The sequence below is a fragment of the Phascolarctos cinereus genome, unplaced genomic scaffold (assembly GCF_003287225.1).
Source record: "Phascolarctos cinereus isolate Bilbo 61053 unplaced genomic scaffold, phaCin_HiC Scaffold_4;HRSCAF=312, whole genome shotgun sequence".
Classification (NCBI taxonomy): Eukaryota; Metazoa; Chordata; class Mammalia; order Diprotodontia; family Phascolarctidae; genus Phascolarctos; species Phascolarctos cinereus.
Window position 1 is genome coordinate 58,711,209 of NW_027555847.1, and position 25,642 is coordinate 58,736,850.

The 25,642-nt window shown below is 45.3% G+C and overlaps 1 protein-coding gene across 7 annotated transcripts in view; it reads right to left on the bottom strand.

The window, feature by feature from the left end:
* Positions 1-236: 236 nt before the first annotated feature.
* The window catches only part of LOC110204914 (netrin-4-like), a 64,810-nt gene continuing 39,404 nt past the window's right edge, over positions 237-25,642 (bottom strand). For 5 of the 7 annotated variants that reach the window (XM_020981142.2, XM_078152225.1, XM_078152224.1 and 2 more), the window contains 7 exons: positions 25,296-25,422; positions 22,926-23,114; positions 14,852-15,065; positions 12,817-12,953; positions 11,284-11,352; positions 7,249-7,449; positions 2,947-6,018 (listed from right to left, as the gene is read on the bottom strand). In XM_020981142.2, coding sequence (XP_020836801.1) covers positions 5,882-6,018; positions 7,249-7,449; positions 11,284-11,352; positions 12,817-12,953; positions 14,852-15,065; positions 22,926-23,114; positions 25,296-25,422 — 1,074 coding nt within the window. In that variant the 3' untranslated portion in view covers positions 2,947-5,881. Of the gene's footprint in view, positions 368-2,946; positions 6,019-7,248; positions 7,450-11,283; positions 11,353-12,816; positions 12,954-14,851; positions 15,066-22,925; positions 23,115-25,295; positions 25,423-25,642 lie in introns of those variants that run through there. The other 2 variants (XM_020981141.2, XM_020981143.2) reach the window with 2 other exon arrangements.

Consider the following 25,642-nt stretch of genomic DNA (forward strand, 5'->3'; position numbering starts at 1 on the left):
GTCTTTTTTCTCTGTGTCTTGTGCTGTGAACTTTTGTTTTCAGAGTATTTATTCTCAATTTTTTTTTCTGTCTCTAATATGTATGCTAGGAAACCACTGAGCTAAACTTGTTAGAGTTAGAATAATAATAATGATAATAACTGGCATTTCTACATTGCTTTGAGGTTTGCCAACCACTTTATATACACTATCTCATTTTATCCTTACTGTTATATGAGGTAAATGCTACAGATCTTGTTTCACAGACAAGGATACTGAGGTTCAGTGAGATTTTTCAACTTCTCCAGGGTCACAGAGTGAGGAAGGGTTGAGTCAGAATTCAAACTCAGATCTTCCGGATTCCAGGTAACTCCATTCCACACTGCTCCTATGTAAAGTAAGACTCAGTAGTTCAGGTAAAGGTTTAAGGAGATCCTATGGGCAAAATGCATGGACTTCTTTGAGATTGTGTTATTTTAGGATTTTTGACAGTGTTCTGGATGGGGCGGGGGGGGTTAATGTACATTATCTTTGACCATGGTGCTTCTGCAGAGATGTGACAATGCAGGTCATTGCTATTAGATGCCCTAAGTCTCCACACAAAAGGACAAGAAAGGACCGACTGTGGGCCGTGAGAGTTTGGAGTCAGGATTAGAAGAAACGCCTATGGACTGAATATAAAAGGGTAGCTGATGAAGAGAAAACTTGGCAGCCAGCATACTCCTGATCAAAAGCAAGGATCTGGATTCACCACTGACCCACAATTCCCAGTTTGTGTCACCAAAGCTTTGCAGCACAGGCTCCAGGAAAGGCTTTTCCACGGGCATGTGTCTGGTTTCTGGTGGAAGAACTGGAGGGAAAAGGACTAGCTTGGCACGGAGTGGAACCTGTGCACAGCATGAAGGCCACTTGGTCATCAAGAGTACACTTGGTGTGCTTTTTTGTACAGCGCAGATGCTTTGTTACAAGACATAAGGACAGACTGTCAACAGGGCTGGAGGGATGGATTTCTAGGGGTCAGAATACCCTCTCCTTGCCCACGTCTAGAACCACCAGGCAGACCACACCAATGCCAGGTGCAGCCCCAGAAACTAGGCTGTTCATTACAATGGAATGAATGACGGCCTGTTACTCTAACGGCTGACTTGGGGTATAGTGCAAAAGCCTCTGGCCTGAGACTCGAGGGGCCTGGGCTTTAGTCCCGTGTCAGTCACTGACTCACCATGACACTCGGGTCTGGTCCATTAAGCACTCTGGACTTCAGGACCCTCAGTTAAAATGAGACAGGGTTAGATGGCTTTAAGGTCCCATTTAACTCTGAGTCTCTTCATCCTCTTTATTTAATTCTTTAAAGTCCCTAAGATCTATCTGGTTTTTGTTTGTTTGTTTGTTTAAATAGTGCCTGGAAAATCTAAAAGGCAGGAAGATTCCTATTGCCCGGATCAGATTCCCTCTTCAACACTGGGCTTTTATGAACTCAGTTTGAATACCATTTTTGAGGATTTCAATAATCAGTGGGAAAAGGTACAATGACAGGTGCTATATTTCGTATTTGATTGGCCTTGGCACTCCACGGTTGATAGATTAGTAATTCACTAGGTGACCTTGAACAAGTGACCTTCTCTGGGCCTCATCTTCCTCTGTAAAAGGGAGTGGTGAGATTAGATGGTCAGTGGGGTTCCTTCCAGCTCATTCCATAATTCTTATTCCTCCTTACCGTTGTGGGGAAAGCACTGCATTTAATGTCAAGAGGATCTGGTTTCGAATCCCAGTTCTGTCATTTCTGAGAACTATTGAATTTTAAACTGGGAAAGGACCTCGGTGGTGGCCCAGCTCAAGCTATACTTCCCAGTTGTGTGACCTTGGCCACGTTGTTTCCCCTGTCAGGCCCTCAGTATCTCCATATATTAAAAGGGTGTAATGGTGGGAGTAGTCTAGATCAACCTGTATTTCCCAGCTGCCTTCAGTTTCTCCATCTGCAAAAGGGGGACAGTGGCTAGCCTAGATAATGCAGCTCTAAATCCCATGATCCTTTATTTGGTGCTCTCGCTCCTGTAAGAAGATTATGTCAGGGTCTGCAAAGAAGGGCTATGGAGCTGGTTGGAAGGGATCAGACATTGAAAGAGGGTTCATGGAAAATCAAGAGCTGGCTTTCACCGTTGCCCCACTTTATTAAGCCGAAGGCCTGGCTCAGAACACTCCCCAGAGCACAGAGAGTTAAGAAGGGCCGGGCCAGATGGTGTTTTCCTGCCATTTGACAATTAAATTGAATTTCTTTTAAGAATGAACCTTTTGTGCAGTCATAGCCAGTGGTGATGAACCCCTGGCCATCTTCCAAAACTCGGAGCAAGCTGGACTGGGGCTGAGGCTGTCTAGGATGCAGTGTCTGTATACTGGGGGGGAGGGAGGAAGGTAGTGACCCCGATAATGGGGAAGCCTCCCATCTTTGTTGTGACTGGTGTGGACAAAAGGCCACTCCCCGCTTTCCATATCCCAGTAGCCATCTCCTGCGTTAATGGCTTAATGAAGCATTTTTTCATGTCCGCTATCTGACTTGAACAGTAAGTAACATGCACTGAGACAAGGAAACAAGCTCTCCCTCAACCAGGGTCACGCAGCAAGAGCCGAAACTGGAACCAGAGCCTCGACTCTCAGCCCAGGGCCCTTGTTTATCATGTCCTCAGAATAAACTCTGTGTCTAGACACAGACCAGGTGTTTGCCAGAAATCAGGTGACAGAGATGCATGTAAATACTTCAATCCGAAGGGCCGGAGTGCGAGAGATGCGGTGCAGAATTAAAGGGCCAAGAGGAAACCCCGAGGAATGGAGTGACCATAACAGTCCATCCTCCATGATGGCTGCAGCTATAGACATTTCCCCAAGAAGGCCCAGTGACCTGGACATCTTTTTGATTCAAGCCAAACATTCTTGTATCGCACACTACCACTCATTAAGGTTGGTCCAGTCTTTCCTGAGTTTCTAGGATTTTATTAAGCCAGTGCCACCTGGATACAATGCTTCACCCCCCAACCCAAAAGCAGACCTTCTGCCTCATCGGTCCCAATTCACAAAGCCAGAAATAAAATGTCGAGACAGCCACACTGGAAGTGAAGGGGGCAAATCCCAGGATATTCTCTGTTGTAGATGTTCAAATGTTGATGCTGGTGGTGATGATGTCTACCTGGAGGGCCTCCATAGAGGGCCTGAGAACTCAGCAGAGATTTAAGTAAGCATCTGCTAAGTGCTGAATTGACCTGGTCCCCACCCTCAGGCAGTGTATTCTCTCCTAAGAGAATGACAAAGATGTTAAGTAAATATTATAATCGGTAAGGGGTAGAGGAGCAATAAACAAATCCAGATGCTCCAAGAAAATCAAATGGAGAAGAGAAACCACGGGGTGGGATGGAGGAGGAGGGGACCAAGGGGAGCAGCTTCTGAACGAAGAGAAGGATGCTGCAAGGCAGAGGAGAGGAAGCTCATTCCAGGTGTGGGGGAGCAGCCTGCCTGAGTGTACAGAGGCAGGAGAGGGTCAGGATAGGGTTGAGGAATAGCCGCTTGTCCATTTTGGCTAGAAAGCATCATATTCAAAGGTTGACAGCATCTGGAAACAGGCTGCAAGGTCTCCGATAGGCTGGCCTCATGGATTGGGCAAAGTGAGCTGAAGATCTCTAAATCTGGGCTGGGATTCCTCCTTGTTGCAGGAGGGATTCTTGGACAGGTATGGTTTGGACTGCATGACCTCTGAGGACCCCTCCAGTTCTGATCCTTTCTTCTCCAAAGTCCCATTTCCAGCAAGCATTTATGAAGTGCTAGGCACCACGTTAAGCATTGGAGATAGTGTAAGCAGAACCAGTCCTTGCCCTCAAGGAGCCTACTGTATGATGGAGAGATAACATGCAAACAACGATGTGCAGACTAGGTATATACAAGACAAATCGGAGATAGGATCAGAGGAAAGGTACCGGCATTAAGAGGATGGGGCAGAAGAGGCTACTTTTAGGTGGGATTTTAGTTGAGAATTCCAGGCATAGGCGACAGCCAGGGAAGATGGAAAGAGTTAGGAAATTGAGTGTCACGTACAAGGAACAGCAAAGAGGCCAATGACACTGGATCATAGAGTATTGTATATGGAGGAATATAAGGTGTAAGAAGGCTAGAAAGGCAGGAAGGGATCAGATTATGAAATGCTTTGTAAACCAAACAGATGCTTTTATATTTGATCCTACAGGTAACGGAGACACTATGTGTGTGTGTGTGTGTGTGTGTGTGTGTGTGTGTGTGTGTGTGTGTGTGAAGTCATTTCAGTCGTGTCTGATTCTTTGTGACCCCAATTTGGGGTTTTCTTGGCAAAGACACTGGAGTAATTTGTCATTTCCTTTTCCAGCTCATTTTACAGATGAGGAAACTGAGGCAAACAGGGTTAAGTGACTTGCCCAGGGTCACACAACTAGAGTTTACTGAATGGAGGTGGAGAGGGAAGAGATGGTGAGACCTGCACTTTAAGAAGGTCACTTTGATAGCTGAGTGGAAGATCGACTGAAGTAAGGAGAGACTTGTAGGCGGGGAGACCCACTAAAAGGCTCCTGCAACAGTCCAGATGTGATATAGCAGGGAGGGATGAGAGAGAGAGAGTGAAGAGTCAAGGATGATGCCCTAAGTTGCAAGCCTGGGTAACAAGGATGGTGGTGCCCTGGACTGTAATAGGAGCGTTAGGAAGAGGGGAGAGTTCAGAGAAAAGAGAATGAGTTCCGTTTGGAACATGTTGACTTTAACATATCTATAGGTCATCCAGTTCTGGGCGCCTAACAGGAAGTTGGAGATACAAGACTGGAAATCAAGACAGAGGTAGAGGCTGGTTGAACAGATCTCAGAGCCATCTACAAGCATAGAGGTGATCATTGAATCCACGGGAGCTGAAGAGCTCGCTGACATCCTGGTCTAAGAGCGGGGATTCTGTTTCTGGGGAACTGACATTTCTAGGATCATAGGTGTAGGGCTGGAAGGGTCCTCTCCGGGGTCCCTCATTTGACTGATGAGGAAACTCAGGCCCAGGAAACTTGCCCATTGTAACACAAGTGCTAACAAGCAGAGAAAGGGTTCAAAGCCAAATCTTCTACAGCGCACTGTTTCATCAGGTCTGACCTCTTCACTTTACTGATGAGGAAACCAAGTCCTAGGGAGGTGGAGTGACTCACCCCAGTGCATGCAGGATTTCAACCTAGATCTTCTGGGTCTAAATCCAGCCCTTTTCCCACTAAACCACGATGCCTTTGCTTCACCACAACAAACTCAGCAAAGTATGGCGTCCAATGATCAATTCATATTTTCTGTTTGTAACACTAGAATAAAAGACAGCAAGAGATGCCCTTGGACAAAATACAGCGCCCTGACAGGTAATCTGTGTGTTAAATTTCAGATGTGGAGATTCATAATAGCAGCCTGTTACATGTGTATGAACTTCCCAGTTGACCAAGTGCCTTTACATCCATTACCTCCTTCATCCCTACAACAGCCCTGTGAGAGAAGTCAGGCCAGTGGCAGAGGCATCCAGGTTCAAGTGACTTGCTTAAGGCCACAGGAGCCAGAATGGGAATCCAGGTCTCCAGAGACCGAATCAAGTGCTGCCTCCTCCACCTCGGGATGCCGCCATTGTGGCCATGGTGTCACCAGCATTGAAATCCTGGTGGAATCCCTCTCCAACGAGAAGAGCTGGCACCCAGAACACCTTTGAGTGAGACCTTTTGTTTGGGATTCTGGTGGGGCTCTACAGGAGGGACCTCGTCCTGAGCTTAGGAAAGGAGGGGCGGTCCACATGGATTGCCTGGGCAGCCTGGGCTTTTCAGAGCGGTGAAGACGCTAGGCTTTGTGGCAGAGAAGTAAGGCTCTGGGGCGCCTGCCTCGGTTACTTGCAGCCCATGCGGAGGATGCCTGTTACTTGTTTTCCCAGGTACACCTTCCAAGGCTTCACCAGGCTGTTCATGTTGACTAAGAGTTTGCTGCTGCCGGGGTCCTCCTGCCCTGCGATCAAGTAGTCTGTACCTGGTAGAAACACAACCACCACCACCACCAGGGATGGCGGCCAGGAAGGAGGGCTTACCAAGCGCACTCTGGGGGCTCCCGAGCACCTCCAGGAGCAAATGCAAAATGCTCTGTTTGGCATTCAAAGCCCTTCATAACCTAGCCCCCTCCTACCTTTGCAGTCTTCTTACACCTCTTCCACCCGGTGACACTGGCCTCCATGAACAAGACATTCCATCTCTTGGCTCTGGGCATTTTCTCTGGATGTCCACCATGCCTGGAACTCTCTCCCTCCCCTACCTGACTACAGACCTCCCTGGCTTCCTTTAAGTCCCCGCTAAAATCCCATCGATCATCAGAAGCCTTTCTCAACCCTCTGAATCCTATTGCCTTTCCTCTGTTGGTGACTTCCTGCGAACCTTTTATATAAATTGTTTGCATGTGGTCAGACTGTGAGCTCCTTGACACAAGGGACTATCTTTTGCCTTTCTTTGTATCTCCCGCACTTATACCTGGTATACAGTAGGCACTTATAATGTTTATTGCCTGACTGACTAAACACTTCAAAATTCATCCCCTGAACAACTCATAGGCATATGACTTTAAGGAAGAAACTACACTCCTTGAGGGCAGGGAAAGTTTCTGCTTTTTCTTTTCTTTTTCTTATGTTTTTGTTAATACTCAGCACTTAGCAGAAGGCTTGGCACATAGCAAATGCTTAATACGTGATTGTTGATTGATTCATTGATTTCACTGGTTGGATTTCTTCCAACCATGCCGGCATTTTTGTACCCGGTCATAGAATCACAGAATTTAGATTTGGAAGAGACCTCGGTCAGCTCTACCAACTTGAACTCCAAGAAGAATCCCCAACCTGACAGGCTGTTACAGAACTCCTGATAGGTTCAATTCCCACTGCTATCTCTTACTACCTGTGGGGGCCAGGGCAAGTCACAACCCTCCTGGACCTCAGCTTTCTTCTCTGTAAAATGAAGGGGGTTAGACTCCGTGGCCCCCAAGATCTCTTCCAGATCTAAATCTATACCTGGCATGGTGAAGAATGTGATTAATAAGATAGACACACAGAGTTCTATCTACCTCAGTAATAAGTAACCCTTCAAGGCTGACAGAGCACTTTGCACACTGCCTCCTCTCACCCCATATTGTCTCTGTCTCACCCCACCTCAAAGGTCCCATGTAGCTCATCCCCCATCCCAAGGCCCATAGCAACCACCCTCGTCTGCTGCTTACCTGGATTCAGAATGGGGCAGGTGCACCCCCTGTGGGTCCAGGACTCTGGGTAAATGCTCTGGTGACTCTGGGAGATCTTTACTTGACCCGACTTTAGGACCTTCTTCACCTTCACCCACACTTCAGCATGGGTGCCCTTGTCATATGCCGAAAGAATCTTGGCCTTTATCACTGCCCAGAGACAGACAGACACACACACACCTGCTCAAAATTGGAGTCTTTCCCAAACTCAGTCAAAAGGTGGAAAGTAGAGCCAAGTGAGACGTATTTTCTGAAACTTGGACTCATGGAATTATGTAGTGTTGGTATTAGAGGGGAACTTTGAAGTCAAACATGTCCCTCTGTCCTCTGTGCCCAGTGTGAATGCCCAGAATGCACTCCTTCCTCATCTCTGTCTCAGAATTCCTCACTCCCTTCAAGATATAGCTCATGTCCCCTTTTCTGATCCCCACCCCCTCAACTCCTAGTGCCCTCCCTCCAGAACCACCTTGGATAATTTGTGTTTATCCTGTGTGTACTTTTACACTTCTATGTTGTCTCCTCTAACAAAATGCAAGCTTTAGGAGGGCAGGAACTGTTTCATTTCTTTGTCTCCATATCCCTGGTACCTAGCACAGTTACAGCGTTTTTAATAAATGTTTATTGATTGATTGATTGTCTAGTCTGATCTTCCCATTTTATAGATAAGGAAACTGAAGCCCAAAGAGGCGAAAATGGATTGTGCTCAATAGTAGTAGATTTGGGATTGATTTTTCCACTAATTTGATTTCTCATTTGATATTCCATACACTGCTTCATTCAGTCAAGTGAAGATTGGGGATTAGAGGGAGAACGTAAAGCTATGTCATTGTCCAAAGAAGTGGCTGTGATGTGAGACAGTTACCAGAGGAAAAGGGCCACAGGTGGGGTTCTCTTATTTTTTCTTCTTCTTTTTTTTTTTTTGGCTAGGCAGTGGGGTTAAGTGACTTGCCCAGGGTCACACAGCTAGTAAGTGTTATGTATCTGAGGCCACATTTGAACTCAGGTCTTCCTGAATCCAGGGCCGGTGTTCTATCTGCTGCGCCACCTAGCTGCCCCCTCACTTATTTTTTTTAATTTTAAAAATACAGAGGCATCTAGGTGGTACGATGGATGGAGCACCAGCCCTCAAGTCTGAAGGACCTGAGTTCAAATCCATCCTTAGACACTTACTAGCTATGTGACCCTGGGCAAGTCACTTAACCCCAATTGCCTTTAAAAAAAAATCCAAAGTATTTGCACTTTAACCAAGACAATGTGGTTTAGTAGAAAAGATCCCTGGATTTGGAGTCAAATGACCTTGGTTCAAATCCTAGTCACTTAAAACCTATATGAATTTGGGCAGATCATTTAGTGTTTCTGGGCCTCAGTTTACTCATCAGTAAAATGAGGTAGCTGGATTAAACGATCTCTAAGGCCCCTTCCAGCTTTAAATCCCATGACCTATTTGCTGAGACTTTAACAGCTATGTCATCAGGAGAGATTAGTGAAGAGAGAAGCAGTTGCCCATGGCACTGTCATGATAGAGAAAGTCAGAGGGTCACTAAAAGGGAGTGGGATATATATACATGCATACATACACATATATATGTATATAGTTAGTCCTCCTCAACATATACAGGTTTAACTTTCACAACATCAAGCATTCACATGATTTTATTAGGAATCTCATTTTCACTTTTGAGTTGGCAACCATGCACATTCGAGGCTATTCCAAGTAGAGAAAAAATGAGAAGCGTGGTGCCCGCAAGTTTGTAGAGAGGCTGATATCCTACTAGGCATTTGGCTGGTTTTGTCCACCCTACCATTGTAAAGAGCTCTCTGGGCATTCACAATGTTGGAGGCACTTGGCATCATCTAACAGCAGCAACTGAAGTCCCAGCAACCTCTCTGTTGGTTTTCAGAGGGTGGTCATGGCGGAGAGGTTTACAGCAGTATCGTATTGTCTGAAATCTGGGGGTTTTATTGCGATTAAGCACAAAAGGTCACAGTTCCCAGGAATTACGTGTGAAAAAAAATGTTTTATATGTTACCAGTTTTATTCTGTGTACGGCATTTTGCGGGTTACTTCATGGTTACTATGTTAGGAAAAGTACATATTATCAGAATTAATGTTTTGTTATAAAAAATTATATGCAGAACAGTATATTTTCACCAGTCTCTAGCAAAAGATTACCAGTTTGGGTGGTTGCAGGAACCTATCCCCCTATTTCCCATAGGTTCAGTGTATCAACATTTGTGTTTGACTTTTGCAGGAACGTTATCCCCGTGCCAGCTGAGGACTTGACGGTAATTATTATCTCCCCTATAAATTCATTAGGAGTAGGGATTGTTCTGTTCGTTGTACTAGGATCCCAAGCGCCTAGCACAATTCTGGGCATGTAGTAGGTACTTAACAAATGCTTGATTGACTGATTGCACCGTCTAGGACTCCTGACTCCTCTTCTCCATCTGTTGAAATTCTTCCCTTCTTCCAAGGCCAAGTTCAAACATCAGCTCTCACATGCAATCTTGTTAGATTCCCTTCCCCTTCCCCCAACTCCAGTTGTAAGTCATAGATTAGACAGAGCAGTAATGGGCCTCAGGCCATCAAGTAGCAACCCTCCATTTTATAATATGGAAACTGAGGCCCAGAGAAGTTAAATAAATTCCCCAAGATCACACAGGTAATAAATAAGTGGTAGAGTGAAGCTTCCCACTTTCCTTGAGTGATTTTGATTGGATCTCTCCTTTCTTTCTATCTCATTATCCCTTATGATCTATTCTCAGTTGCATATATTTCATAGCCCCACTTAGTAGGCTATAAGCTTCCTGAGGGCAGGGACTATTTATGCCATTCGGTTGGTCAATAAGCATTTATCAAGCACCTACTGTATGCCATGCATTGTGCTAAGTCCTAGGGATATAAAGAAAGGCAAAAATTATCTCTGTCCTCAGAGAGCTCACATTCTAATGGAGGAGACAACATGTTAACTATGAACAGACTATATATGTTTGTATACATATGCACACATATATACACGCATACATATATATGTACATATACCTATACATACACACACACACACACACACATATAAAATAGGAGGTAAGGTCAGAGTGAAAATACTAGCATTAAGGGGGATACGGAAAGACTTCTATCTTGCAGAAGATGGGATTTTAGCTGAGACTTAAAAGAAGCCAAGAAACAGAAAAAGGAGGGCTTTGTATCCCCAACATTTAACAGTATCAGACATATAGTGATAACTTAATAAATGCCTGTTGACTGACTGACTATAAGCTCCTTGAGGGCAGACGCTCTGTTGTTCTTCATCTTTGTACCCACGATACCTTATATCTATTGTTATTCAATCATGTCTGACTCCCATGTCTGGGATTTTCTTGGCAGAGATTTGCCATTTCCTTCTCTAGCTCATTTTACAGGTGAGGAAACTGAGGCAAACAGGGGTAAGTGACTTGCCCAGGGTCTCACAGCTAGTAAGTGCCTGAGGCTGGATTTGAACTCACAGAGATGAGTCTTCCTGACTCCAGGCCCAGTGCTCTGTGCACACTGTGCACCTAGCTGCCTTGTATCTATAGCAGACACTTAAAAATATTGAACTGAATTAAATAGGACCCTTGACTTGTTCCTCATACTTAAGACCCTAGCCCAACTCCAGTAATTGAATTCAGCTTTGCTCTCATGCCCCACCCCCAGTGCCTGAGGACTCCTCCTTCCAGGCCCACCAGTTGCTGCAGGCCAGGGTTCTGCCTCGGCATTGGAGGTACTATAGTCCTGCCCTTGAACCCTAATCCCAACAGTGGGGTCCCTCTGCTACCACCAGCAGTCTCCCAAGGCTCCAACTGCTCCCCTGCCCGGCCCCTTTCCTGTTGGCCATGGCTGGGATCCTCTTTGGTTGCCTAACCCATTCCTGCACTTCTGTCTGATCCCAAAGTTCTGGCCACACTAGATTTACCTGTAGCTGAATCCCATTTCTGAGAGCATCCAGCCCCACCCCTTCTCCAGGAGCCACTTACCATATGCATACTTCATCTGGCAGAAATCCCTGACCTTCCCAACAGCCTTCTCTTTGCAGACACACTTTTCTAGCCAGGAGAGGCCGGAGCAAGAAGAAAAGAAATGAAATCAAGAGTCAACTTCACCCCAGAAATAGCTAAATTCCTCCCAAGCTCACCACCAACCTCCGTTTCCCATAGGGAGATTTAACAGGCAGAGCGGATTTCTTGAAAAGCCAGATTTTTTGCTTTCATTGGGACCACAGATTTTGAGCTGAAAGGAACCTCAGAGGTCATCTGTTTCAAGCGGCTCACTTTACAGTTGAGGAAACTGAAGCCCCAAAAAACCAAGTGGCTTGCCTAAAATCAGACAGGTTGTTAAAAATTCTTCTGCTTCCAAGGCAACAGAGGGAACAAAAGGACCAGAGAAATTGGACAATAAGCTCTTTAATAATATTTTAAACAGGGGCAGCTAGGTGGCGCAGTGGATAGAGCACCGGCCCTGGAGTCAGGAGAACCTGAGTTCAGATCTGGCCTCAGATACATAACACTCACAGCTGTGTGACCCTGGGCTTATTTCCTCAATTGTAAAATGGGGATCATAATAGCACTTCCCAAGGCTGGTGTGAGAATCAAAAGAGATCAGAGCAGAGCTCATACCAGCTTGGGGAGCTGATTGTTAGATTTTCAGTGTGGGCACTTTAAACCTCAGAAATGGTCAAACATTACAAATCAGGGCTTGGTTTATTGTTTTGTGGATGTCAAGACTTAAGAAAGTAATGGGGGTAAATGTGAATAATGCAGATTAAACTTAAAAGTGTGTCCTGTGCATACATCTTTCCCCTGGAGAGCTGGTCGTTAAACATTTGTGAGCACATTCTTGCACTATGTGGAGATATTCCGAAGAGCACTACATACATTGTCAGATCCAGATGATATTAGCTGATTTAGCTGAACAACTTTTTGTCTTGTTTTTTTTTTTAATTCTTTGTTATAAGGAATGGCTGATTGGGTAGGGGAAAAGGGAGGAATACATTTGGAAATGAAGGTGACTGTAAAACCCAAAGATATCTATCTATCTATCTATCTATCTATCTATCTATCTATCTATCTATCTATCTATCTATCTATAGGCAATTGGGGTTAAGTGACTTTCCCAGGGTCACACAGGTAGTAAGTGTCAAGTGTTTGTTCTGAGGCCACTTTTGAACTCAGGTCCTCCTCACTCCAGGGCCAGTGCTCTATCCACTGTACCACCTAGCTGCTCCGATAACAATATTTTTAAAAGCCCCTCTCTAGATCTCTCTTCTCAAGGTTCCCCCCTCATGCATCCCCACCATTGACTTCCTAGTTCATGTCATATTTATCTGCGTCCATGCCATAACACTTGCCCCTCTCCTCTAATAGAACATAAGCTCCTTGAGGGCAGGGCTTATGTCACTGTGATCTTTCTCTCCTCTATGCTTAATAATCCCCAGTGCCTGGCCTATAGTGGGCATTTAAGAAATATTTGAGAAACTGAATTGAATTGTGAATGGAAGTTCAACCTCCTACCTGGATGCCTCAGGGCAGAAAACCCTTGCTCTTGACCATCCCACCTCAGCCGCTCTTCACTGTCATTCCCTGGTCCCTGGACGAGGTCAGGGATCTGCCCACCTACGGGGATGTGGAAGAAAGGCTCCTTCTCATGTCTGTGAAAGGAAAAGGGAAAGCCGTCACTAGATCCTGGAATGCTCCAGCCCCCTGCAGTGGGTGGGATCATGAAGAGGTCCCCACATTTAGAAGAGACCTCTGGAGAGCAGCCAGTCCTGGGGTCAACTACTCAACTCATTTGCTCCCCTACTTGACAAATCTTTGGTTTTTTGTACAAAGGCGATCTGGGTGAGATATAAGATGCCCTCTGGTTTGGAGATCTCTGATTTAGTCAACCCTGCTGCCTTGGGGCAGGGCTACGCCTAACTTATCCCAGATGGGTAGACTTGGGGTCACAGGACCATAGACTGAGAACCCCAAGGACCTCAGAGGTTAGTAAGTCTCATATCCTCATTTTACAGATGAAGAAACTGAGGCCAAAAGAAGTTATGTGACCTATCCCAGGCCATCCAGCCAGGGACTGTCACAGGCAGGATCCAAACCTGGCTCTTCCTGGCTCCAAGTTCAGCACCAAAACTTCCTCACCATTGTTTTAAGGACACCCAGGTAAAGATCTTTCACAAACTACCTTAGTAACTCACCCAAGGGCCAAGTCCATTTAGTGCAAGGAAGCATCCCAATACCTCCTCTCACCTATTTCTGGCTCAGTCTCCTTGCCTTATTGGGAGGAACGGTCAATTAACTTGCCCAGGGTCACACGGTTAGTAAGTGTCTGAGGCAGGATTTGAACTCAGGTCTTCCTGACATCAGGCCTCCCTAAAAGCAGCAGTCATGCTCACCCTGCCGGCTGGCTGTTATGAGGACAGGGCTTTGTAAACTTTAAATTGTGACAGGTCATTGATCATTGTCATTATCATTAATGAACTCTTGTCGAATTGAATTGAATTCCTATTTGTTTATCAAAATTGGTCTTGGCCTTCAAAGCCCAGGGGAAATCCCACCTCTGCCGAGAAGCCTCCTTGACTACTTCAGCTCACAAGGCTCTCTCCCCTCCTTATGACCTATCGTCAGATAGCTATGACTTCACAGGTATACTGGGGTTTGTATTTTTTGCCTTCTCAAAGAGTGGAGGAGGAGCTGGAAAGAGGGAGGGAATTTGAAACTAAAAATAAATATTAAAAAATTAAATTAAAATTTTAAATAATTTTAAAAAACTCTAGCTCTGTGACATGGTGGCTTGAGTTCTAGGAGTCAGGAAGACCTAAGTTCAAATCCTGCCTTGGATATTTACCAGCCATATGGATACTTGGCAAGTCATTTAATCTGCCTCAGCCTCAGTTTTCATCATCAGTAAAATGGGGATAATAATGGCACCTACTTCTCAGTAGGGGACCCACAGGAGGCTCAAATAAGGCAGTATTTGTAAAGTGCTTTACAAACTTAAAGCACTATGTAAATGACAGCAAGTATTATTATCATTATTATCTATCCTTGGGCACTGAGCACCTTGTTCCTTGTATTACATCAGCTTCTTAGGCGATAAGTCTTATGCTATATTGTGTACCCCTTAGCACTGGGCTTGGAGTCTGGGTTTTCAAATCCAGTCTCAGACACTTACTAGCTATGTGTCCCTGGACAAATCATTTAACCTTTGTTTGCCTCAACTGTAAAATGGGGAGAATAATTCAGCACCTGCCTGCCAGGGTTGTTGGTTGTGAGGATCAAATGAGATAATATTTGTAAAGGGCTTAGCACCATGATTAGCAAGTAGTAGGTTCAGTCAATTCAATAAATATTTACTAATTCCTACTATGTGCCAGGTGAGTCAGAAATATTCGTTTTCTACCTTCCTTTTGTATGATTATGACCTTGGCCCAATGGTGGCCCAGAGTTTGAATCCCAGCTCTGCCTATTATAGAGGAGCCATTTTTAATTCACTTTGCAAGCTTGCTTTCTGAATTACCCTGACATATTTCCCCTTGGGAGGTTCACTTACCCAGTCAGGCAGGCCCCAGTGTGGGGATCACATTCCCCAGAGCAGTTACAAGGACGGCAGCCATTTCCTCCAAAGCCCCAGTACCCCACCAGGCATCGGTCACAGCGTGGGCCCGCCACTCCAGGCTTGCAGAGACAATATCCTGTCTTGGGGTGGCAAGGGAAACCCTTGTGGGAAGTCTCATTGGCTGAGCCCAGGGGCTGGCATGAACAAGCTATGGAAAACAGGAGACATCACTGAGGATTGGTGTCTGAGAAATGCAGAAAGCATAGTGTAGTGGACAAATCCTTGACTTGAGTGTAAGAAGACCTGGGTTATAATCCTGGCTCAGCTGGTTAGCTGGTAACCTCTGTCAAACCTCCTAAGCTGAGTCAGTTCCCTCATTTGTAAAATGGGTGCCATCTATATCACAGGTGTTCTTAAGGATCAAATGAGGCCATCATAATTCACATTTCTATAGCACCATAACATTTAGAAAGTGATTTCCTCACAATGGTCCTGGGAGGCAGATTGCCCCATTTTACAATGGAAAAAAACTAGACCTCAATTAATCAGTGAACAAGCATTTATTAAGTGCTTTGGGCTAGGCACTGTGTTTAGTGCTGAGGATATAAAGAAAACACAAAAACAGTCCCTGTCCTCAAGGAGCTTACATTCTATTGGGGAGACAACTTATAAATCTCTATGTACAGGATAAATACAGTGTAGATGGATGGCCCCAGGGAGATCAAGAAAGGCCTCCTGGAGGTGGCAATTCACTGAGTTTTAAAGGAAGTAGGGATTCAAAGAGTTGGAAGTTGATAGAGAGGGCATTCCAGGCATGGAGAAAGCCGCTGCAAAGTCTTGGAGACGGGAGATGGAGCACCATTTTTGAGTGTCTAGTATGGCTGGATCATAGAGTTTGTGAAAGGAAATAGAATGTAAGAGAAGTGGAAAGGTAGGAAGGGCCCAGGTAATGAAGAACTTTAAATGCCAAAGGACATTTTATTTGATCTTGAAGGTAGCAGCATTTCCAATGAGATTATTGAGCAGGAGGTTGACGTGGTCAGAACTGTGCTTTAGGAAAATCACACTTTTCCCCGACAGTTATGTGGAGGATGGATTGGAGAAAGGGAGAGAAAAGACAAGGAGATCAATTAGAAGGCCATTGCAATAATCCAAGCAAGAGGTGATGAAGCATCAGACTAAGGTGGTCATGGGGTGAGCAGAGAGAAAAGGACATGCAGGAGATTTAGAGAAAGAAATGACAAGATCTGGTAAGTGACTGGCTATGTGGGATGAGCGAGGGAGAGGAATGGAGGAGGATACCAAGGTGGTCAGCCTGGGGGACTAGGAGGATGGTGGCATCCTCAACAAGTAAAGAGAAGGTTGGAAAAGGGGAAGGTTTGGGGGGGTAGGGGAATATAACGCTTTCTGTTTGGACATGTTGAGCTTGAGATACCGAAGGGATACACAATTTGAAAATTTGGGGGGTCTTTTTTGGCTTTTTTGGTGAGGCAATTGGGGTCACACAGCTAATAGGTATCAAGTGTCTGAGGCCAAATTGGAACTCAGGTCCTCCTGACTCCAAGGCCAGAGCTCTATCCACTGCATCACCTAGCTGCCCCCACAATTTGAAATTTACAACATCTTACATATACCAGCCCTCTCCTAAAGGCCAACTCCTCTTAGCCCCCTGTAAATGGAAAAGGGCTCTCCACTCATTCTCACTCTGGATCTCTGATAAAACAAATGAAGACCATTTTCAAAGGCAGGACAAATGGCCCACAGGATGCTCAGAGGTATTGAGGGTCCCATTTGGTGCTAAGCACATAATTGGTCCCCAGTTCAAAGTGAATTGCAAACTAGCCTTCAAATCTGAGTCTCCAGTCACGTGTGTAAAGGGAGCTTAGTTAATTAATAATCATCTACTTCTACAGGTGACAGCTGGTTGTGGGACTATGCCATTAACTTCTAGGCCTTTAAAGAACCAATGAGTACACATAATGAATTCATAAACCAAATGAGATGATCCTTCCTAAAGGTTTCCTAGTATGAGATCCCTGGTCCTTCCAGAATTATCTATTCAAGGCTATTCCTGCCTTGCCTTCCCTTAAACCAAATTTTGAGAATATATATACTCCCCATCCCCACCTGTTCATTGGAGACAGGGCAGTAGCAGCAGCCTTCAAAACAAAGAGACAAAAATCTCCCCAGTAGTGTTCTGATGGCTTGATCAGAGAACCTGAAGAGGTGTTAGCTGCCATTAAAAACAAAATCTGAATTCTTAAGGTCTGTCCAACAGTTCTCCATCTACTCTGACTGAGCCTTCAGGAGGAAATTAATCTTCCCACTGCTGGAAATCCCCTAGGTTCACTGTGGAAGAGGGAAGAGAGATGAAGCAGCTGGAAGTAATTGACCCTGACAATTCCCCTATTCCTCTTTTGCCAATTTAGTAGTCAAACAACCACGATGAGTTTTGCTGAAATCTCTGCTGATTGAGCTGGGGAGGGGGTTCACCATCTCTGTTTCTAAGCTGTCTCTTCCATCTATCACCCCACTCATAGAGGATGACTCCTCTTAGCCCTGGGGAAAGGGCTCCCCACCCATTCCCACTTCTGTCCATTGGGATAAAAGAAATAGACCCCTTTCTTTTTTTTTAATTTATTTTTTTTTTTGGTGAGGCCATTGGGATTAAGTGACTTGCCCAGAGTCACACAGCTAGTGAGTGTTACTTGTCTGAGGCCAGATATGAACTCAGATCCTTCTGACTCTAGGGCCAGTGCTATATTCACTCCGTCACCTAGCTGCCCCTGAAATAGACCACTTTCAAAGGCTGTTCATAATTGTACCCAACATATTGGTTTTCTGGAAGAACTGTGGGTCAGCATTGAAAATCAAAGAAATTAGAGCTAGAAGGGACCTGAAAGTCAGAAGCTCTTCATTTGGGATCAGCCTTTGTTTTGCTTTTTAAAATATATTAAATATATTAATACATGATAAAATATAAATATATTAATTTATATATAATATTAAAATATTTTTTGATGACCGTCTTTCAGTATAACTGGTGTTCTTCATAATATTATGCATTTTATTTTATGCATTTAAAAACCTTATTCTAAGAAAGGGTCACTAGTTTTCATCAGACTGCCAAAGGGGTCCATGAAAAAAAAAATAGTTAATCTGATCTAGTCCACTCTTCTCAATTTACAGAAGAGAAAACAATTCAGATAAAATGACTTGCCCAAGTCACCCAGCAAGTTAGAGACAGGCCTAGGGTCCACATCTTGAGGCACATAGGCAGCACAGTAGATAGAATGCTGGGCCTGGAGTCAGGGAGACCCAAATTAAAATCCATCCTCAGATACCAGCTGTGTATCCCTGGGCAAGTCACTTAGCCTGTGTTTGCCTCATTTTCCCCAGCTGTAAAATGGGGATAATTATAGTACCTGCCTCCTGTGGTTCTTGTAAGGATCAAATGAGATGATTCTCATGAAGTTCTTAATGCTATATAAATGCTAATTCCTTTCCTCTTGCTCCTTCTATCACCTCACACTGCCTCTTTTCTCCAAGACCTGACAGAAAGCTTTCTAACCAGTTATCCTGGGGCTCTGAGGCAGAAGAGCCTAGATGTGAGTTGGAAATAAGGGGGGCAGTGAATTCACCAGACCAAGACTCTGACCTCCCCGGGCTACATCCAGACTGCTTAATCCCACCTGGTGCTCCTAAGAACAAGTCCCAGTCTGTCCTGGCCTTCTGCCTCCCTCTTGGTGCCTGGTTTTTGTCTCCGTGGCCGAAGTGGAAGCTAAACAGGGCGCTCTGCAGGTGGCCTCGCACCTTTTCCCTCCCACAAGGTCAGAGACGGAGAGATTACCAAGTAGCAGCAGGAATAATTTTGTGTCACACAGGGACTCGCACTGGACCTCAGCTATGGTTTTAGTTAAAAGAAAAACAGAGAGAGACAGAGACAGAGAAACAGGGAGGGAGAGGAAGAAAAAAGAAAGAATGCAAGACAGCGGAGGGAGAAAAGAGGGGGAGAAGAAAGAGACAGAGGTAGTGTGAAAAATGATTTTTCTTAGAAATCATTATCTTGGAGACTCAGAGATTCTCTCATCCCCCGGCCCCCCTTTTTTTTTTTCAAAGTTCAGTTTCTTCTTCAGGAGGACATTAAGATCTAATCTAAATGGGTCTGTTCCTGCTCATTGTGGTGTTCTGACAGGTCTGGGAAAATGTTGATTCCTCCCTGTGGTCAAGACCGCAGTATGTAAATTGATATCTCTTTGACCAAGATTAAGTGACCTCACTACCCCAAGGCCCTCATTTTAATATAGCCCACCTCCCAGTGTGTTGACCGATCAAAGTTGATTGGCACCTCTTGGGAACACCTACTCTTCGAAGGGCATATAACTTTGTATCCCTAACCCCCAAATCGAGCCAGTTTTGGACTGGCTCCCTTAGGGGGGTCCAGTTCTGGACATTAACTCCCGTGCAATGCATGTCGCCAGCTTGAGAGAAATTAAAAACATGGACACAGCCTAATTTCGTTTGTGTTTTCTTAGAACAGACTGCAGAAGCTGACAATAGAGACAGAAAGACAGGGAGAGAGAAGGAAGAAGAGACAGAGACAAACAGAGACAGACAGAGACAGCAAGAGGAAAGAGAGTGTCTTTGAGTCCTTATTAAGAGAAGGTCATTGAAGAGGTTTGAATAGTATGGGTGGGGTGGCATTTGATCGGGATACAGCCTTATTTTTTCCTTTTTCTTCTTGTTCCAAGAGAAGTGATTAGGAAAGGCTGGGCAGCCAAGTGCTGTGACTAATGTTTAAAGATCCTAAGCGGCCCTAGACCTGCTCTCCCTGAATCCATTAACCTGGAAAGATAGACCTTCACCTTCCTCAGACCTCAGACAGCTGCATTAACTTATTCATTTCTCTTTGTCCCAAATATTTTCTCTCAAGGAGGAGAACAGAGGTCCCTCCGTCCATTGGTCGGTCCATCCCCCTTCTCCTCCGGGTCTCACTCCCCCGGTTTCTGAAGGTAAGCTCTTTCTCCTTCAGAGTCCAAAGTGAAGAGGATTGAGTAATAATAGCCCCCCTGATATTCACCCCTGCAACAAGCCTGTGAGGTAGGCAAGGCAAGTGTCAAAATGAGGCCACTGATAGATTCATTAAGGACTGTTCTTATCCCACTTTTCAGATGAGAAAACTGAGGCACGGCGAGGTGATGTTTCCTGAGCCAGTGAGTGGCAGTCTTCTGCCTCCCACATGCAGTGATCTTTCCCAGACACTGCCACCTCCCACCCACCCACCTACCCAGAGAAGACTTACTAGTTACTTCTCGTAAGAATTCTCAATCTAGGCGCATGGAGGTAGGATGGACCTCCCACAAGTCTGGTCTCCTGGAAGGCAGATGAGGTGGCCCCCTTCTCTGAAGGTGCCTAGTTTACTAGGCAAAGGAAGCTCTGGACTGAAAGGCAAGAGCCTGGAGTTCTAAGCCTGGCCCTTCCAGCGACTTTTTGTGTGACCTTGGGCAAAGCGTTCCTTCCTAATGTAAAAGGCTCTGGGTCTATAGTGTGACCTAAGGGCGCAGAAAGGCTCATCTGCCCCCAAAGCACAAGGTAACTGGGGGAGAGCCTGATGGAGAACACTAGCTGCCTAAATTATCAGCAGAGACACAGTTACCCTGCAGATGATCTCGTAGCTGAGCGGCTGAGGGGCAGGGAAGGTGAGGTTTGAAGGGGAAGGGTGATGGAGAGAGGAGATGAAGGTGCGGACACTCCCTTTCCTCTCCCCCCTCCCCAGGTATCCAGGGGTGCTCTAGAGGCAGCTCCAACTGACAGAGCCAATTGTCAAACTTTCAACGTGAGCACTTACACCTTGGGAACTGGCAAATGCTGCTAGTCAGGCTTGACATATTGTTCTGTGGCTTATATAAACTTTAATAAAATGCAATAAATAATACAGATGAAGCTTAAAAGTGTGTCCTGTACATTTCTTTCTGGAGATCCTGTTGTTAAACATTTACCAGCATACCCCTGGCCGTATTCTCCAGTAGAATATAAGCCAAAAAAACCCAACCAAACAAAAAAAAGCAGGTCCTCTGACTCTCCACTAAGCCAAACGGCACCAGTTCCCAGCCTTGCCCTTCACAGTTTTCATTGACTTGCTCAAGGTCACCCGGCCATTGAATGGCAGAAACGGAATTTGAATTTAGGTTTCCTGGCTCCCAGGGCAGCTTTTGATCCGGATCACACTGCCTCTCCATTCTTCTTGGCCTTGGCAGCAGGTGAATGCACTTGAAATGAAATGAATTTGGCTTGCTACACCCTTTCCGCTGCCTCTTTCCTGCCTGGGACGCCTGCCAACACCCTGCAAAGGGGATGTAGCCAGACCCACTCCGGGAGCCTCTGGTAAGGTTTCCACACAGACAGAGGGAACTTTGAAATAAGGTGATGCCCTCTCAGCTGCTCCTGAAGATTTCATAGATAGGGTGATAAGCTCACATCCTGCTTTGGACCAGCTCCTTAGATGGACCCACAGCTCCAGACACGGAGATATCTGAGGAGCAGGGGACAGGTAACACTTGAAACCCAATCCTGGCGCTCAAAGCAGTGTGGTCTGACCCATGCCCCTCTGGCATAATCACCCATGACAGCATGCAGGCTGGAAAGATGGAGCGGGCAAAATAATCAAGGACCCTAATGGTCAGGTCTGTCACAGCCTCAGGGTCCCCCAGGCATTTAAAGAGGGAGAGACCTGGGAATGACAGGAGGGGCACGTGTGAGGCCCCCAGGTGGCCTTGGAGTCCAAAAGGCCTGAGATCCAATTCAGTTCCCGTTCCAGACATTTAATATGACCCTGGGCAAAATGGGGATAAAAATGGCATCTGTCTCCCTGGGCAGCGGTGAGGATCAAAGGAGATAAAGTATGTAAATCACTTTGCGAACCAAACAAGGTAACTGCTAACTACTGTTGTTTGTCTGGACCAGTGACATCCCAGGTGATGTCCTGACTCATGTGTGAGTTGGATGTAAGTGAGGCAGAGTGGCACAAAGCCCTCAGCCTCACTCTCTCTTCCACACTCATGGAAGACCAGGGGCAGGACAAAAGTCAGGTCGACTGGGGATGGCCTGGGATGCAGTGGGTGACCTCAGTTTCTTTGACATCTGCCCAAGCTCTCAGCGCTCCACAGCACCTGCTTCTGCTGCCTTCATGGCCTTTGGAACAAATTGTTCTCATCCGACCATTCCTCTGGCATGCCTTCCCAGGCCTGGGATAGACACCCCCCTAACTCAGTGATGGGTCTGAGGCCCTTAACCTGGTTTAGTTTGTCTGCTGAAGCAGTTTGACTGGGGTGTGGCTGCTGCACATGCTCCAGCTTCTTGGGGCCACAGGTGAGAGCTGAATGCCAGGTGGACTCCAAAGGTGGGTGAGCAGTCCTGAAAAGGGCTCAGCAAGCCTTCACACCCTCAATACCCCACTGCTATTATTATTATATTATATTATTATTATTATTATTATTATTATTATTATTATTATTATTATATAGTGAAAGGAACAATGCACTTGGAAGCCAGATGACCTGGGTCTGAGGTCAAGTTCTCCTGCTGGCTAGTTCTGTGACCATGGGCAAGTCACCTCAACTCTGAGTCTCAGTTTCCCTATCTGAAAAATGGGGATTTTATCACTATATCACACAGGGTTGTTAGGGAAAGCACTATAGTATACACATTTAAGCATTGTCCCTTTAGGCTAATGCCCTAACATGCTGTGTCTCGAGCTTGCTTCTAGCGCTAATGTCCTAGGTTCTGAGGTCTCTTACAGATCTGATATTCCACGCCTTTCGATTTCTTGCAGCTATTATGTCCTAGGTTCTAAGGCCCCATCGAACTCTAACATTCTAAGGTCCCTTCCAGCTCTAGCATTCTAGGTCTAAAGATCTTTTTAGTTCTAACATTCTGGGTTCTAAGGCCCTTTCCATCTCTGATGTTCTAGGATTTCAGGATTCTCTAAGAAGGCTCTGGGCCTCATTATATCCCCCCACCCCACCCCCTCCAAGCTTCAGGCCATGATGCCCAGCAGATAGATACTCACGTTTACAGACTTCTGGCGAAGACGTAGGCTTGCTCCAGTCCCGATAAAACCCTGACTTGCATTTCTGGCAGTGACGGCCCTCAGTGTGGTGCTGGCAGTTGTCACAGATGCCACCTGTGCGCTTCCCGGAGTTCAGCCAGACACCCCCATCAAAGTGGCACCTATCAGCATGGTTGTGACAGCGGCACTCTGTGTGGAAGGCAGCCCCCATTCACCCATATGCACAGACCATGGGAGCCTGGCCACAGCCTCTAGGTCTCCCTCCCCAGTTTTGTGCCCATGGGGCCTTGGGTAAGTCATGTTGCATGGTCTACCTCCTACCTCTCCCCCCAAGCATCTGTATCTAGGTAAAATCAGATTAAAAGAAATATCCAGCCATTCCTTGAAGGGGGAAAGAAGTCATACAATGAGAATAGACCAGTTGAAAGGGGCCAGACAGCCACCTGCAGCCCTTCCTACTCTTTTACATACTGACTCTCTGCACGTGGGCCCCAGGTCCTTCCTTCCTTCATCCTCATCCTCATCCTCATCTACTCCCTCCTTGTGTCACTAAGTAGCTCTAGGCACTTATTCAGTCAAGCATTTCCAAGCCCCTTAAAGTGGAAGACCTCAAAGTGAGGATGCCATCTTGTTCTACCCTAGCAATAGATAGCTTTGACAGCCAGAAAGGGATCTCTGTACCCTGAACATCCTTGGATTCATCTCCTTATAGATTTTGGCATGAATGATAACAATAACTAACATTGAGTTAGTGGTTTAAGATTTGCAAAGCACTTTACACATCTCACGTGATTTGAACTCAGAGCCAGCACTGAATTTGATTCAATAAGTCTTTACTGGGAGCCTAGATGTGTCATGTATCTTGTGTTAGTCTATGCTGCGAAAAGACACTACCCTTCCCTCCTCTGAATAGACAATTGAGAGAAATTATTCTTTCTGTCTTATATTAATAACTAATTATTGAATTGGGACCAAGGCTTCCCCCCTTTTCTACTTCCTCATTCAGAAATCGGCCCCTGTAGGTTATTCAGGAAGACTTTGAAGTGCAGGGCTAGTACTGAGAGGGAAAACGCAGATCTGTTCAAGAGGTAAAGAAATTTTAGTTTAGGTGAATTGATGGATTCTGGTCCCTGGGAAAACTGGATTCTCCCTTTTGTCATGTGACTGATATGAATATAGATAAGTCTCTTTGATCAAGACTGAGTGATCAGAGTGGGGTACCCTAGATCCTCATTAGAATAGGTCCACCTCTTATTATAATATTCATTGTCTCTTTAATTGTTAATTTCCACTCTTCCAAGGGCATATAAGCATTGGGTAGCTTCCATGAGGGGTCTTTAGCATTTGAGACTGTCATTGACCCCTTTTATTAATTATATGCTAGCATGATTAATAAAATGATTACCCCAAAACTATGTCTCTCGAGCTTTTTATACATCATAATATGTGTGAAGAGGGAACAGAAAATTAGGTGAAAGGTAACTTTGCAGTGGATTTAGTCAAGGAGAATTTTGAGAATGAGATGAGTTAAGCTTTGGAGGAAGTACACCTAGGAGACATTCCTCCTTAGGAGAACTCATTCCTTTGGGTCTGGTAGGTTTTTCAGTCTCCCATCCCTACAGTATTGCAGATATGTCTGTGAGGGTGATTCCTTTAGGGTATCATCACTTAGGCTTCTGTGAGGATTAGCTGACAGCCAGCTGAGAGCAACGAAGGCCCTTTAAGATTGAAATACAAGATGGTATGGGAAATGCTTTATTATATTATTTGGAAAATGTATTAATAATTAAACTATTTAAATCTAACTTAATGTGACTAGAGATTGTTCGAACCCAGAATATCACACTGACCTCAGTAACTTTCTAAGGAATTTTGGGTTCCTTCAGGTCCTGGATTTCCCAAACGACATATTTTGGAACCCCTCACTCAGGTCTTGTTTTAGATCTACTCAAGCTTGTATTTCGGGCTCCCCTTATGTTGTGACTTCATCTAAATTTTATTGAATGTGTATGTTTACTGATATCTACCTCAATTGACCTTGCTTTTAAGCTGCCCTCTCTGCAAAATTGTTTAACTAAGTATATGTGATTTGTGTGTGGGTACCCAAGTCTAAATCCTATATGATATAAACCCTCCCAGAGCCTGAATGAGAAAGAGCTACACCCTTCCTGGTTCATTCTCCCTACCAAGTGATGTAATAAATTTATTTTCAAAACTATTTCAGATTTTGGGGTTCATTCTTATGACTAACAATGGTAATTTGAAGCAAAGGAGGTGAGCCTAAAATTCGATTATACACTTCATCACATACTGCGGCGTGAGACTGTCTGAGACCGAGGACTGTTTCAGGTCTCCACCCCAGCCACTTACTTTTGCATTCATTGGGCTGGCTGGTTTTCCCATCTCCTGGCCTCCATGGCTGGTCATTGTACAGTGGCAAACACTTCTCACAGTGTACACCTGCTGTGTGATGTCTGCACACACACGTCCCGTGGACCTATCACCAAGAAAATGAGACTGTCATTCAAGGGGAAAAGCCAAGGTCTGCGTTGAGCTCTCAGAGAATGATTGTAGTTTTTGGATTCCCACTTGGCATGCCAGCATCCAGCAGACTGTCCCAACAAGGGAAGACCTTCCCTCCACCAAAGGTTGGGAGGTGAAACAACCTGCCCACAGACTTCTATGCCTCTGGTTCTCTGTGTGACTTTGAACAAATC